This window comes from Thalassophryne amazonica, chromosome 16 (assembly GCF_902500255.1).
Source record: "Thalassophryne amazonica chromosome 16, fThaAma1.1, whole genome shotgun sequence".
In the NCBI taxonomy this organism is placed as follows: domain Eukaryota; kingdom Metazoa; phylum Chordata; class Actinopteri; order Batrachoidiformes; family Batrachoididae; genus Thalassophryne; species Thalassophryne amazonica.
Window position 1 is genome coordinate 84,985,534 of NC_047118.1, and position 16,445 is coordinate 85,001,978.

The 16,445-nt window shown below is 39.1% G+C and overlaps 1 protein-coding gene across 1 annotated transcript in view; it reads right to left on the reverse strand.

Moving 5' to 3' along the window:
* The window catches only part of pdxdc1 (pyridoxal-dependent decarboxylase domain containing 1), a 149,021-nt gene extending 144,201 nt beyond the window's left edge, over positions 1 to 4,820 (reverse strand). The window contains exons 1-3 of the mRNA XM_034190083.1: positions 4,775 to 4,820; positions 3,978 to 4,180; positions 38 to 134 (exon numbers count right to left, since the gene is read on the reverse strand). Coding sequence (XP_034045974.1) covers positions 38 to 114 — 77 coding nt within the window. The 5' untranslated portion in view covers positions 115 to 134; positions 3,978 to 4,180; positions 4,775 to 4,820. The remainder of the gene's footprint in view (positions 1 to 37; positions 135 to 3,977; positions 4,181 to 4,774) is intronic.
* Between the last annotated feature and the right edge of the window lie 11,625 nt (positions 4,821 to 16,445).

Below are 16,445 nucleotides of genomic sequence, written 5' to 3' on the forward strand. Positions count from 1 at the left end.
AATAAATAAATAAAAATACAAGAATCAGCAGTTTTACCTCTGCTCCTCTTCTAGAATCTTCACAGCTTCACACAGATTCTTGCCTACTTGAGCCAGCATGGCATCAACCATCATCTACCCTGTGTGTGTGTGTGCTGGGGAAGAGACAGTCATAGACAGCATTAGGGTTATCACCTTCACACTCATGATAGACACCTGACAAACAAACTTGTTCATACACATTTTGTTGAAATGGGTGACGTTTTCTTGAAGGCATCATCTTCAGGAACACTCACGTATTAGTCCACAGGCCAAGCAGGCTTTCAGTACCACTTAAGGTGACAAAATGACACTTAGAATCTAACCTCGGTGCACCATGACCTACACAAATATGTAGGACAGCCATCCCAGGGTGGTAGTTATAGCCAGGTAGGGGGTCAATGAAGGGTTACACAGATGTCAACATTTTAAAAGGCTCCAATCATATTGAGAAATATACCACATTATTTCTCTTAACATAATGATCCCAAAAAGTTATAGTTTGGACTATCTGTGACTGAATTCTATGGAGTTTGGGGTAAAAACAGCAAAAAATCAATCAATCAATCAATCAACTTTTTTTTTATATAGCGCCAAATCACAACAAACAGTTGCCCCAAGGCGCTTTATATTGTAAGGCAAGGCCATACAATAATTATGAAAAACCCCAACGGTCAAAACGACCCCCTGTGAGCAAGCACTTGGCAACAGTGGGAAGGAAAAACTCCCTCTTAACAGGAAGAAACCTCCAGCAGAACCAGGCTCAGGGAGGGGCAGTCTTCTGCTGAGACTGGTTGGGGCTGAGGGAAAGAACCAGGAAAAAGACATGCTGTGGAGGGGGGCAGAGATCGATCACTAATGATTAAATGCGGAGTGATGCATACAGAGCAAAAAGAGAAAGAAACAGTGCATCATGGGAACCCCCCCACAGTCTACGTCTAAAGCAGCATAACCAAGGGATAGTCCAGGGTCACCCGATCCAGCCCTAACTATAAGCCTTAGCGAAAAGGAAAGTTTTAAGCCTAATCTTAAAAGTAGAGAGGGTATCTGTCTCCCTGATCTGAATTGGGAGCTGGTTCCACAGGAGAGGAGCCTGAAAGCTGAAGGCTCTGCCTCCCATTCTACTCTTACAAACCCTAGGAACTACAAGTAAGCCTGCAGTCTGAGAGCGAAGCGCTCTATTAGGGTGATATGGTACTACGAGGTCCCTAAGATAAGATGGGACCTGATTATTCAAAACCTTATAAGTAAGAAGAAGAATTTTAAATTCTATTCTAGAATTAACAGGAAGCCAATGAAGAGAGGCCAACACGGGTGAGATATGCTCTCTCCTGCTAGTCCCCGTCAGTACTCTAGCTGCAGCATTTTGAATTAACTGAAGGCTTTTTAGGGAACTTTTAGGACAACCTGATAATAAAGAATTACAATAGTCCAGCCTAGAGGAAATAAATGCATGAATTAGTTTTTCAGCATCACTCTGAGACAAGACCTTTCTGATTTTAGAGATATTGCGTAAATGCAAAAAGGCAGTCCTACATATTTGTTTAATATGCGCTTTGAATGACATATCCTGATCAAAAATGACTCCAAGATTTCTCACAGTATTACTAGAGGTCAGGGAAATGCCATCCAGAGTAAAGATCTGGTTAGACACCATGCTTCTAAGATTTGTGGAGCCAAGTACAATAACTTCAGTTTTATCTGAGTTTAAAAGAAAGGAAATTAGAGGTCATCCATGTCTTCATGTCTGTAAGACAATCCTGCAGTTTAGCTAATTGGTGTGTGTCCTCTGGCTTCATGGATAGATAAAGCTGGGTATCATCTGCGTAACAATGAAAATTTAAGCAATACCGTCTAATAATACTGCCTAAGGGAAGCATGTATAAAGTGAATAAAATTGGTCCCAGCACAGAACCTTGTGGAACTCCATAATTAACTTTAGTCTGTGAAGAAGAGTCCCCATTTACATGAACAAACTGTAATCTATTAGACAAATATGATTCAAAAAAGAATGACAAAGGTCAGTCTCAGTTTGTACAGGGGTCAAAAGTTAAACTTACTCCAATTTTGGCAAGAAGTGATGCAAACTATTGGTTATGTTAATAGGTTTTGAAAAAGTAATAGTTTGCATCATCTGTCATGCTTAGTTATCATGTTACAGGGTCACATGTCACATGAATCCAATGGAAGCCTACCTTAGTTGACCTTTACTTTGGTGACTGAACATTCAACACAGTCAAACCTTATTTACAATCTACTAATTTGCATATTTTTTACTGAAAATGGAGCAACTTTAACTTTTGACAAGTACTGAAACTGACCTATATCACCATTTTTGCTGTTTTTGCCCAGTAACATTCAGGCACAGACAGTCCAATCTATACCTTTTTGGAATAGTTATAATCAGACAAATAATGTGGTATATTTTTCAATATGATTGGAGCATTTTTTAATTTTGACCTCTGTGTAACCTTTCACTGACCCCTACCTGACTACAGCTGCCCCCCGGGATGGTTGTCATACATGTTCCTGTAGGTCATGGTACAGCGAGGCTGGATTCTATTGCGAAACTACATTCTGCAGATGGAAAAACAGCATGTCTGTGGAATCACAGCGCATCTGTGTTGAAAAGGCCACACATAGTCACACGCCTACAGATTTTTTTCCCATCAATTTTTTTAATTCTTTAAACAGAAAATGAAAAATTAATTATGGCAACATAATCATTCAAAGTTGGTTGCTGAGGAATCTCCACGAGCACATGCAGTCTGTTATAATTATATGATTTAATATTATGAGAACTTTAAAATATGTGTAGGTCAGGTCAGGGCTGGAAGCGTGCACAGCAGAGAGTATATTTGGTTCTTCCACTCAGGAAGACAAACGATCAATCAAACAGCCACCAATCTGCTACAAGCAGATGAAACGCAGGCGTCCTCTTCCAGCTGCTGGGATCCTCAACACCTGCACGCTCATGCCCAGAGAGGTGCACCACATGGCCATCATGTGATAGACAATATTCCCTCGCAGTGCAACCAGGACTGAGGATCCAGTCACGTTTCTACCATCGCCTTCATAACAGGATCGACAAATGGGCTCTTCTTTGCTAGGGTCAATATTTGTGAGGAGTTGCAGGGTGGTGAGGGGGTTCACCTCCAGCCCTCAAAACGGAGAACCACCTACAGTTCCAAATCCTGTTCAAAGACACACCTCACACCCAGCTCAGTGTCATGCCTCCACTCAAAGTCAGTGACACAACTCTGAGCCAGTTCAGTGTCACGCTTCAGATCAAAATCACTGACACACCTCTGACCCGGGTCAGTGTCACACCTCTGACCCGGGTCAGTGTCACACATCCGATCAGAGTCAGTGACACACCTTCAATCAGAGTCAGTGACATGCCTCTGAGCCATTTCAGTGTCACGCCTCAGATAGAGATCAATGTCATGCCTCAGACCCGGGTCAGTGTCACGCCTCCGATCAGTGTCAGTAACACACCTCGGACCCGGGGTCAGTAACACACCTCGGACCCGGGGTCAGTGACACACCTCAGACCCGGGTCAGTGACACTCCCCTGGACGAACCTCCACAAGGATTTTTATTCTACGTGATGCCTTTTCTACAGTCTGTGGTTTGAAATTTGTTTTGTTTGTGCCATTATAAACCAGATAAAATGTGTTAATACATATTCTTGTATCTTTTCTCAGAATGTGTCAACTGGATTAAAAAATATCACGAACAATAAATATCATTTCATTCTACATCTCACTATCTTAAGTTAAAAAAATGATGTAGAATTTTAACAAAGGCAGAGAAATAACGAATACTACATGCACAAAGTCTCAACTTTAACACTGTGTTTATTTTGGTTTTATGTTTACATCATTCAGGTTCATAAAACACTTGAATGTGACGAAAAGTTCTGCGTTTACTTTTACTTTCACTGAACAAAAGCTTACCTTAAACACACACAACTTGCAGCGTCTGTCGTGGAAATGAAGAAAGCTCGAGGAAAAAAACCGAAGCCGAGCTTTGAAATGAAGTAAAAGCTTCGGAAAATTCCGGCTCCAACACAAACTGTTTACTTCCGGGTCCGGGACGTACGTACGTTCCACGTTGGCAGCGTGACGTCATCGTCTCAGCCACGCACACACCGACTGCACTGTAAAAACACACACACACAAAACACTGTAAAAAAAAAAAAAAAAAAAAACAGACCACTGCAAAAAAAAAAAACCACACAAATTACGACGTACATGTACTTAATCTAATTTTTTGTTAACCCTCACCACATAACTTGGTTGTTTAACAAAATATATAATTAAATGTATTTTACAGTATATTCTGTTTAATATTTAAACAACTGAGGTATGTTGGGCCGGTTTACAAAACTAGATTAAGTAACTATAGCAGAGTGTGGATGTGCCAAATCAAATGATTTGATGTGAGATTTGAGTTCCTTACTGTTTCATGAGCCGTCTGAACATGTCAGGTTTAATTTCTGTGTTTTTCTTGTTACCTTCTGTTGACGTGTATGACTAAGTATTCTCTACACGGTATTCCTGTTCCTCTCCACAAGAGGGTGCTGTTGTTTTTCCCATAAGGAAAAAGTTACTGGTGACGTCACACCTTATATAAAAATATATAAAATTCTCTTGGTTCTCTCTCAGCATGACGGCTCATGAAGAGCAGTAAGGTAAATGTTTGCCAAAATAAATATGCCAGAAAGGCTGAAGAAATATTTCGTCTCACCTACCTTTCTATGCTGTTAACTGTTGTCCCGCTGCTGTGTTAGTAGTACACCTGCTAACACCTTCCTTTGTGTTTGTGATTTCATTCTGTTTTCTGTGTCATCACTGGTGATATGACTCCTGTGAGATCAGATATCGGTCACTTAGAACATGGAAATATAGACCTAGAATGGACGTGTGTGTGTCAATCTACAACCCCTGGCAAAAATTATTGAATCACCGGCCTCGGAGGATGTTCATTCAGTTGTTTAATTTTGTAGAAAAAAAGCAGATCACAGACATGACACAAAACTAAAGTCATTTCAAATGGCAACTTTCTGGCTTTAAGAAACACTATAAGAAATCAGGAAAAAAAGATTGTGGCAGTCAGTAACGGTTACTTTTTTAGACCAAGCAGAGGAAAAAAAATATGGAATCACTCAATTCTGAGGAAAAAATTATGGAATCACCCTGTAAATTTTCATCCCCCAAATTAACACCTGCATCAAATCAGATCTGCTCATTGACATTGACCCTATGCCATGACATTGACCCTATGTGTCTTTTTTGCAAGGAATGTTTTTGCAGTTTTTGCTCTATGGCAAGATGCATTATCATCTTGAAAAATTATTTCATCATCCCCAAACATCCTTTCAGTTGTCCAAAATATCAACATAAACTTGTGCATTTATTGATGATGTAATGACAGTCATCTCCCCAGTGCCTTTACCTGACATGCAGCCCCATATCATCAATGACTGTGGAAATTTACATGTTCTCTTCAGGCAGTCATCTTTATAAATCCCTTTGGAAAGGCACCAAACAAAAGTTCCAGCATCATCACCTTGCCCAATGCAGATTCGAGATTCATCACTGAATATGACTTTCATCCAGTCATCCACAGTCCACAATTGCTTTTCCTTAGCCCATTGTAACCTTGTTTTTTTCTGTTTAGGTGTTAATGATGCCTTTCGTTTAGCTTTTCTGTATGTAAATCCCATTTCCTTTAGGCGGTTTCTTACAGTTCGGTCACAGATGTTGACTCCAGTTTCCTCCCATTCGTTCCTCATTTGTTTTGTTGTACATTTTTCGATTTTTGAGACATATTGCTTTACGTTTTCTGTCTTGACGCTTTGATGTCTTCCTTGGTCTACCAGTATGTTTGCCTTTAACAACCTTCCCATGTTGTTTGTATTTGGTCCAGAGTTTAGACACAGCTGACTGTGAACAACCAACATCTTTTGCAACATTGCGTGATGATTTACCCTCTTTTAAGAGTTTGATAATCCTCTCCTTTGTTTCAATTGACATCTCTCATGTTGGAGCCATGATTCATGTCAGTCCACTTGGTGCAACAGCTCTCTAAGGTGTGTTCACTCCTTTTTAGATGCAGACTAACGAGCAGATCTGATATGATGCAGGTGTTAGTTTTGGGGATGAAAATTTACAGGGTGATTCTATAATTTATTCCTCAGAATTGAGTGATTCCATATTTTTTTCCTCTGCTTGGTCTAAAAAAGTAACCGTTACTGACTGCCACAATCTTTTTTTCTTGATTTCTTATAGTGTTTCTTAAAGCCAGAAAGTTGCCATTTGAAATGACTTTAGTTTTGTGTCATGTCTGTGATCTGCTTTATTTCTACAAAATTAAACAACTGAATGAACATCCTCCGAGGCCGGTGATTCCATAATTTTTGCCAGGGGTTGTATTAGCGTCACTCAGGACAGGAAGGCGCCATTACTAAGGGTGGAGATGTGCAGATCATCAATAATAAACTGACTGCTTTTTTTTCACTAGCGTCGCTATTTCTTAATGGATTTTAATAAATGTAGGCTTGTTTTAAAGCCATTTGAAAGCTCTTTCCAATGAACCTATGCATGTGTGGGTGAAAAAAAAAACCTTTATGTAAAATGCAGAAATTTGGGGAAATTATGACAAACTGCTGCTTTTCTCTCTCTATTGTCGCTATTTCTTAACAGATTTTAATAAAAGCAGGCTTGTTTTAAAGCCCCTTAATTGCTCTTTCTAATGAACCCATACATGTCTGGGCAGAAAAAAAAAGGTTTTATGTAAAGTGTGGAAATTTGTAAGGACGGCCCACTGCGCCTGACGGCGATCTGCGCTCCAAGGCGGCGTCGTCTCGCTGTTTCAAGTTGAAAACTTCCTAATTTCAGGCTCCGTGGACCCAAGACGTCGTGAGATAACAGAGAACTTTCAGAAGAATTCGGGATCAGGAGTTTATCCAGACATTCCACTGTTAAAGGAGATTTTGTAATGAAAGAACGTGCGGGCAGATTCGCATGTCGGGCTGGACCCGACCGCGGGGGGTCGCCACAGGAAAAACACCTCCGTTGGAAACCTTGACGGACAAGTTGGAACATGCCCAGCTGTTAAACAATTTCTCAGATACTCACTTGTTGAAAGCCATCAAAAGCCGCCTGAATTTTACAAATGGTTTTCAACACGGAGGTGTTTTTCATGTCGCGGCGCAGAGACGGATTTGTCACGTCATCACGGCTCCAACTCGGCAAATTCATCCGCACGTTCTTTCATTACAAAATCTCCTTTAACAGTGGAATGTCTGGGTAAACTCCTGATGCCGGCTTCTTCTGAAACTTCTCTGTTCTCTGACGACGTCCTGGGTGGACAGAGCTTTAAATTAGGATGTTTTCAGCTCGAAACAGCCAGACGGACGCCACCTCCGACCACGCCGCGCCGATCCGCTTTGTGGGCTGTGCTTAAAGCGAAAGAGACTCCACAATCTCTCATCAGCCGTTAAACTTTACACCGAAAACCAGCTGAATTTCTCGAATAGTGTTCACACGGATATCCCTCACCGGTCCTGAAAAAATTTGATAAAGCAACGCGCGCCATCTCCCTGCAGCTTCTCAAAGAGATTCCGACGGGAGGGGGAGTCCACACCTCACTCAAAGCCTGCCCACAGGCGAATGATGTCACTGACAGGCATGACAAAACTCACGCATGCGCACGAGGGTTCAAGCTTGTCTGACGTAAAAACATATGAATCAAATCCATTTATTTTTTGAAAAAAATAAAAAGGACTGCTTTTTTTATCACAGACCTCGTGTGTATATATATCAATCAATCAATCAATTTTTTATATAGCGCCAAATCACAACAAACAGTTGCCCCAAGGCGCTTTATATTGTAAGGCAAGGCCATACAATAATTATGTAAAACCCCAACGGTCAAAACGACCCCCTGTGAGCAAGCACTTGGCTATATATATGTATGTATGTGTGTTTCCATATCTGTATGCGGGTGATTCTTTTCTACGGGCACTATTGGCCTTGTAAATGTAATTTCCACCACACCATTGCCTTACAATATAAAGCGCCTTGGGGCAACTGTTTGTTGTGATTTGGCGCTATATACATGTGCTCTGATGTCACTGTTTATCTCCATAGAAACTACCCAAACAATCTTTCATACAAACTGTTTAAAGGGACATTACAGTGTTGTGGTGGAAATTACGGCAATAGTGTGGGACAACTACATTTTGTTTAAAAAAATCACAACAGTTGTATGACATTGAATACCCCAATTATGTTTTGATTATTTTACTGATATTTTATTCAGAGATATTTTAAAACATTAGAAAAAACGTTTCTTTACCATTCATTTTTATCATTGAAGATCAAAGTCTGGGTGTGGGACAAGCACAAAACGGCAATATTTGCATATAATGATGCTGAAAAAAGGTGAAAAAGTCATCATAGACTACTAGAACAAATTTCTTAACACACGTTCATTGTAAAGAACTATAAAAGTGTGAAATTTCCCCTTTTTTCTGTTTTTCATACAATATGATCAAAGGACATAATAAGTGCCCGTAGTCTAAGAATCACCCATGCACGTGAACGCAGGTTAATTAAAAGACCTTATGGCGTTGAGTTCTAGTCTCAGTATATCAATATTAAATTGCGACATAACGACTTTTAAAATAGACATTTGTTTTACATAATTACATTATGGCTCTTGTACAGTTCATTTTAGTATTGGAGAATTTGTTTTTGTAGTTGGTGCAGTTGATGGTGAAGCACTGGCTGCCTTTTTTCTCCCCATTTCGCTTCTGTTTAACTCGATCAAGGCGCTCTCTCCACCCTTCTGGGACCCAGTAGTTCTCTTGTCATTTTGATTTAAAAAGAGGAAACACAGTTTGACAATAAATGGCTTCACCCAACCACTAACCATGAGTGAAAAAAAGTTTTTGTGTTGTCATTCATATTCTCTTAAAACGGCCAAAAAAAATCTGCCAGGGTATGTAAACGTTTGAGCACAACTGTATATTTGTATATACAGACACGCACGCGCGCGTTGTGCATGGGCTCCAGATTGGGTAGTGTTTATGAAAAACACACTATGACATAATAAAACTAGAAGCACTCAGAGTGCAAACCTCCACCAAGGCCATGGGGTCACCACTGACGCCATAACATCTACACGCCGTGGAATCACTGAACCTAAAAAAGTCTAACAATGATGTTTGCTCAGTAGTAAAAAAAAGTTTAATCTGCTGTGACTGGATAGCGTGTATCCTTAGCGCTTGGCATCAGTTTATTGCAACTTGCACCTTTCCCAGAAGCTACTGTCATCTGAGCACTGATATTGATATTGCATGTGCTTACAGACAAAAACAAATAAGAGACAAAATTCAATTTATTATTCAACTAAACTGCAAATATATGAATTTTTTAACATTTATGAAACACTTCTCTAAACAAGGCCATAGGATCACTGACCCTAAAGAGATTCCCTCCTTGGCACAGTGATCTATTCAACAATTCAGTGTTACAACCAAAACTATGATACACTTTTCTTTCCTTTATATTTGACATCCTTGACCATGAAAACATACCACTAGAACTTGGAATCACTTTTATGTCTTTATTAGTTCAAAAGTTATTGTATAAAAACGATTTTTCGGTAATGGCGGATTTCTTCTGGATCTAGCTCCATAACATTTGAAGCTACATCAAATCTGATGACACCTTACTGAATCAGTACAGATTCAGCTACAATTTGATGTTAGTTGTACATCTCTAGCTTCATTTGTCACCTCACACTGACACATTTTCTATTTTCCCTATATTTTTGCATATTCTGGATCACCAGATCCGGAATCCGGATCCGATCATCACCAAACTTTGTTGTTTGATAGAACATTTGACTATGTTACACCCTAATTTTTTTCAAGCCTTTTTGCCTTGTTTTTGTGGAGTTAGAAACTAGAATGTCAAAATTCCCCCTATCCCGCAATGGTGAAGAATCCTTTAAAAAATTCCTGGATCCGGATCGTGATCCGGATCACCACTAAAATTTAATCACTTGTTCCTCTTGCCATTTCCAACCACTCCACAAAATGTCATCAAAATCCGTTCAAAACTTTGAGTTATCCTGCTGACAGACAGACAGACAGACAAACAAACAAACGCAACCGAAAACACAACCTCCTTGGCGGAGGTAATGACCTGCGTTTATTTGTCTGTCTGTCTGTTAGCAGGATTACGTCAAAACTACTTCCTGGACTTTGATGAAATTTTCAACTCAGATACATATTAGGCCTTGGAACTCTCCATTAAAATTTGGAGGTTATCTGGATCATGTTTCACTTTATATACGCTTTGAAGGATTACATCAAAACTACTTCATGGATTCTGAACACATTTTCACCACGGATGCATATTAGGCCATGGAAGACTCCATTAAGTTTTGGCAGTGATCCGGATCCGAATCCAGATTCTGGATCAAGATTTCCCTTTACATATGCTTTGAAGGATTACGTCAAAACCACTTCACAGATTCTCAAACTTTTCACCACAGATAGATAATAGGGCATGGAAGACTCCACTGCATCTGGATCCAGTTTACTTTACTCTGACAAACACTAGACAGCATTAATGGATATATTTCAATTTATCAGTAAATTACAGGAAAGCCTGTAAAAATCCATAAAATAGCTGCATCGTTTTTTTAAGCTGCAGGGTTCAAAGTGTGTGGAAAAACAGCAGCTTTTAGTCTGGAAAATAAGGTATATAATACCAAAATAAACTATGACTTCTGATACTGTGATTTACTGCTTTTGAAAAATGCACTCACAGAAATATTTAACCCTAACTTTTAAGATTTATGTAATTTTATTACATGACAAATTTCCATTTACTTTTTTAGATAATTTATGCCATTTATCTTGTATAGGTAACATAATTATTATGCAATTCAAACAAAATACTTTACGTATTTTAAATAAATACTGTCATTATTATTAATTTAGAGTAATTATTTTATTAATACTAAATACATAAAGCTGAGGATTATGCATTTGAAATAAATAGGATTTATTACAGTAATGAATATACATCATGTAAGATTTATTTGGTAGGTTTGTATTAAAAATATCTGAAAAAAGTTAATGGGAATTTGTCATGTAATAAAATTACATAAATCTTAAAAGTTAGGGTTAAATATTTCTGTGAGTGTGATGACAGTGTTTGGGGTTTTATTTTTTTATTCATTTATTTTTCATGTGTTCTTTTTGTGTTTGTGATCCTGGGAATGCACAAGTTATGTGACTTGATCTTTGAATTTACCCAGAAGCAGACAGTGTAATCTGATGTGGCTGCGGCCGAATCAGTGTTAAAAGTTATCAGTTATCGGTAACTTCCACTAAATTTTTTTTTAGCAGTCTATCGGTTTCGCGTTATAAAAGTTAACTTTTCAGTTAGCGGATTAATGGCTATCGAAGCTAACTTTTTGCTTTTCTAACGTTAGCTGTCACCACCACTGGTCCACATGAAAGAACATCTTAACCATGTAGCTGCGTTCTCTCTAAGGGGTCGTGGGTTATTCTGGGGTCCTGGGCTGTGCTTTACCATCGTTACACACTGCTGTCGTGACAAAGGTAAAATCTCCTAATACAATGTGATAAGTGAAAATAATGTTTGCCAATTTTTAATATGAAATTGCTTTATGCCACTACATCAGGCAGGACTTCCTTGTCCAAATGGTGGTGATAATCCAGTCATGTGCATGAATAAAATATTTACACTTCAGCATAAAATTCTCAGCTTTCAAATGTACATCTTTGAAACATGTTTAAATCAATAATTTTATTGATTTAAAAAAACTTTAAAAAATTCTTTGGAATAATCTTTTCACATCTTATTTCTTTGGTATTATGTGCCAGCCAGACTACACTTCAACAAACATTACATTTTAGTTCAGTCTTCCACTAAAGCATAGTCCCATCTTGTAGTGCAGTAAATTGAATAAGACACAATTATTAATAATCATAGTTCATCGTGGTCCTCAATCTTCATGCCCCCATAGTCGGTGATGGTACTCGTCTTGATGAAGTCTATCTTTTCCAGTATCTCATCAAGAGTCAGGCGTCCATCCTAACAAGCAGAAATTAAATTTGAAAATAAGTTTACTGTAAATGTGTTGAAGGCTCTCAGTCATTCGGGTAAAAGACACCAAAATGTTTACATCAACTGGACATCTTTAAGACATTTCAGGACTCATCCAAGGAGTGTCTTGTTTTTTAATGCATTGTGTGATATGACCAATAAGTAGTCTTAGAGCAGGGGTGCCCAACCTTTTCTGAAGCAAGATCTACTCTTAAAGTTTGAAAGTGTATCGAGATCTACCAAGCCATATCAAAAGCCATAGCATAGCCCTGATTCATTGTGCACCAATGTAATAATTTTCTGGCACAAAAATAAAGTTTTAACAATAACAGTATATTAATGAATAAATGTGCATGGTGCAAAGAATAAGCACAAGAAGGCCTAGGACTGTCCCTAACAACACAACAACAAACAACCCAAACAATGCCTAATTCAAGTTGGAAAAGTTGTTCCCTATCTTAGTGGGACTTCTGGCACTGAGAAGAGGCAGCGAGTAGTCCGGACAGTAGGAGCTGAGTGACAGTTGTAAGCAGGCCGCAAGGTGGTCATCAGTCATAGTGGATCTGTATTTTGACTTAATGATTTTCATATGTGAAAAGGCACAAATATGTTGATCCAAAAAGTGCTGCCAAATTCTGTGCAGTTTGCCTGAGGTTGGGCTGATTCTCTTTCCGCATTAGATTCCAGAATTGGACATCCATGCCAGGTGTTGCTCTGGATTTGAGCTCACTGTCAATTTTCAATGTGAGGATGTCATTCTCAATCACATAGCTATCCAGGTTGAAGAGTGATGTTTCAGAAATTCTTTAATTTCAGGCAACAATTCAGAAAACCGTTCCAGAAATTTACCTCTGTGTGCAGCAGCAGATCTGTGTGTTCTGGACCTGTCTCCTCCAGCTGCACACAGAATAATCACCTCCTCAGACTCCTGGCCCAAACAGAACTCTCAATCTTATTAGCCACATCCGTCACGTCTTCCACATTTATGGACTGTTGTGCTGCTAGCCGACTTTTCAATTCCTGAACTTCTCGGGTGCACAGAGGTGATTTAGCTGGGAAGTTTGCTTTGTAGCTCTTGTGGCTTGTTTTGAAATTTGAAAATGCTAAGTTTTTGATTATTTTTTTTTAGCCGCTGTTATGTCTGCTCCTTCTTCTTCTATGGCCTTTAATAGAAACTGGCATCCTTATTGGTGCATTACTGCCAACTTCTGCATCAGTCCGTTATAGCAGTACTTTTTTTTTTTTTCTACGCTGGAACTTTAGTCTGCGATCGACCGGCCCATTGCGACCGGTTGGGTACCCCAGCCTTAGAGGCATAGAGTCTTGAATGTAACAAACAAGGTCAATCTGTTCACCAAAATAAATAAATACATAATAAAAAATAAAAAACTCATAACAGCTTTTCCTGAGAGTCAAGGTCTACTTGTCTCCAGTCCAGGATTATTGGACATACTTTCCCTGACAAATGTGTGAAGTATTGATAAAACATTTCAATAAGTTCACCTATCCTATTGCCTTGAAAATGCGAGTTAGCTCAACTTGAAGAATACTTGAGCAAAAGAACTGAACTATGGACTTCTAATCACACCAAACATATTGCTGAGTAAATGACCATATTTTATGTCAGAAATGAGGTCCAGGTTGTTAAAAGCAGCATTTCTCCTTTAATTCAAGTTGCCTTGTATAAACATGTTTAAGCTAACAGACAGCAGCTGGTTCATGTCATGCTCTGTTGGCTTATTAGTGCAGCAGATTACTGAAACAATCCTTCAAATGGTGATACAAGCATCAAATTCAGCACAAATACAGCTGGAGCAAAATGAAGCAAATTTAACTTTTGACCCCTGTACAAACTGAAACTGACCTTTGTCACCATTCGTGCTGCTTTTACCTCATAACTCCATAACATTCAGTCACAGATTGTCCAAACTATACTGAACCCTACCTGGCTGTCTATTGAAAATTCAAGTCGCCAATCAGTTTTTTTTTTTTTTTTTTTTAAGAGTTCATGTCTATGGATTATTTGTGCCAAATTTGATGCTTGTATCACCATTTGCAGGATTCCACTCTAAATATTCTCTTATCTGCTGCACTATATATAAAAAGTAAGATGCTGCTCCTCAGTGTTTCTCAATTGCCTTCAAAAGTATTGGAACACTTGGTATTTCACACATTTTAATTTGTTTATTCCATTTCAAATACATTTTTTTCCCCAAAATTATCTTCCTTAACTCAAACTGAAAGCATATTTCTACAATCTGATATAAATTAAATAAAAAGTACATTTGAGATGAAACCCTAGATTTGATGTTTTGGTGAAAGAAACTTTTGTATTTCTTCATAATTGATGTACGAGGTTTATTAGAAAACTAACCGGCAGTTTTATATATATAAAAAAAAACTATATGGATTTGAATCACGTGCGATTACACCAGACATGCTTGAACCCTCGTGCGCATGCGTGAGTTTTTTCACGCGTGTCGGTGACATCATCCGCCTGTGGGCAGGCTTTGAGTGAGCACTGGTCCAGCCCTCTCGGCTGAAATCCTTTGTCTGAGATGCTGCTGGAGACGGCGCGAGTTGCTTTATCAAAGTTTTTTCAGGACCTGTGAGGGATATCTGAGTGGACACTATTCGAGAAATTCAGCTGGTTCTCGGTGAAAAGTTTAACGGCTGATGAGAGATTGTGGAGTTTCTTTCGCTTTAAGGACAGCTCACAAAGCAGATCGGCACGGTCGGAGGTGGCGTCCGTCTGGCTGTTTCGAGCTGAAAACATCCTAATTTAAGGCTCTGTTCACCCAGGACGTCGTCAGAGAACAGAGACGTTTCAGAAGAAGTCGGCATGAGGAGTTTATGCGGACATTCCACTGTTAAAGGAGATTATGTAATGAAAGAACGTGCAGGCAAATTTGCCGAGTCAGTTCCGTGACGACCCTGCAAATCCGTCTGCACCGCAACTGGAAAAACACCTCCGTGTTGAAAACCATTTGTAAAATTCAGGCAGCTTTTGAAGGCTTTCAACAAGTGAGTATCTGAGAAATTGTTTAACAGCTGGGCATGTTCCAACTTGTCCGTTGAGGTTTCCAATGGAGGTGTTTTTCCTGTCGCGACCCCCGCGGTCAAGTCCGGCTCGACGTGCGAATCTGCCCGCACGTTCTTTCATTACAAAATCTCCTTTAACAGTGAAATGTCCACATAAACTCCTCATGCTGACCTCTTCTGAAACTTCTCTGTTCTCTGACGATGACCTGGGTAAACAGAGCCTGAAATGTGGAAGTTTTCAGCTTGAAACAGCGAGACGATGCCGCCTCAGAGTGCAGATCGCCGTCAGGCACCGTGGACCGTCCTTAAAGCAACACTTACAGACCAAAATCTCTCATCAGCCATTAAAATTTTTACCGAAAACAAGCTGAATTTATCGAATGGTGTCCACTCAGTTGTGCCTTACAGTTTTTGAAAAAATTTTGATCAAACAAAGCAGCAGTCTCTGAGCCATTCCTAAACAATGAAAAAAATCGACGAGAGGGTGGGCGACTCCTCACTCAAAGACTGCCCACAGGCGAATGACGTAACCGACAGGCGTGAAAAAACTCTTGCATGCCCACGAGGGTTCAAGCATGTCTGATGTAATCACACGTGATTCAAATCCATATGGTTTTTGAAAAAAATAATAAGGTCGGATACTTTTCTAATAGACCTCGTAAATAAAGTCCAAGACATATTCAGTGACTTGGAAATGTTCATGTTTCCATCCCCTGACTTGTCTAAAGAAAACTGGCAATAAAACTGATTATTATTTACAGGTTTTATCAAGTTTTAGAGATTTGCTTTCAGTTTGAGTTTGAGGAAGTTTAGAATTTTTTATTCTTTATTTTGTATTTCTTGTATTTAAAATGGCATAAACAAATTAAAATGTGTAAAATTCCACATCCCAAGGGTTCCAATACTTCTGGAGGGCACAGTATCCTAACCTTATGAGTGCAAAATGAGTGTGTATTATTACTGTTTTGTTTAAGAATGTTTCATTTTCACTGTTGCTGCATTTTCATATTGATATGAAAATTCAGTAAGGTCTATTATATCTTCTATTATACATTCCAGATCTAAAGTGGAACTCTACTAGTGTTTACTAAGGTACACCTAAATATCTTTAAAGAAAAAAAAAATAGTAGTCACTTAGGTACCTGGTCTTGAGAACCAGGGATGGTAGGTTGAAAAGCTTTTTTATCCCATGGGAACTCTCCCTACCCACCCAAGCAGCTCAAG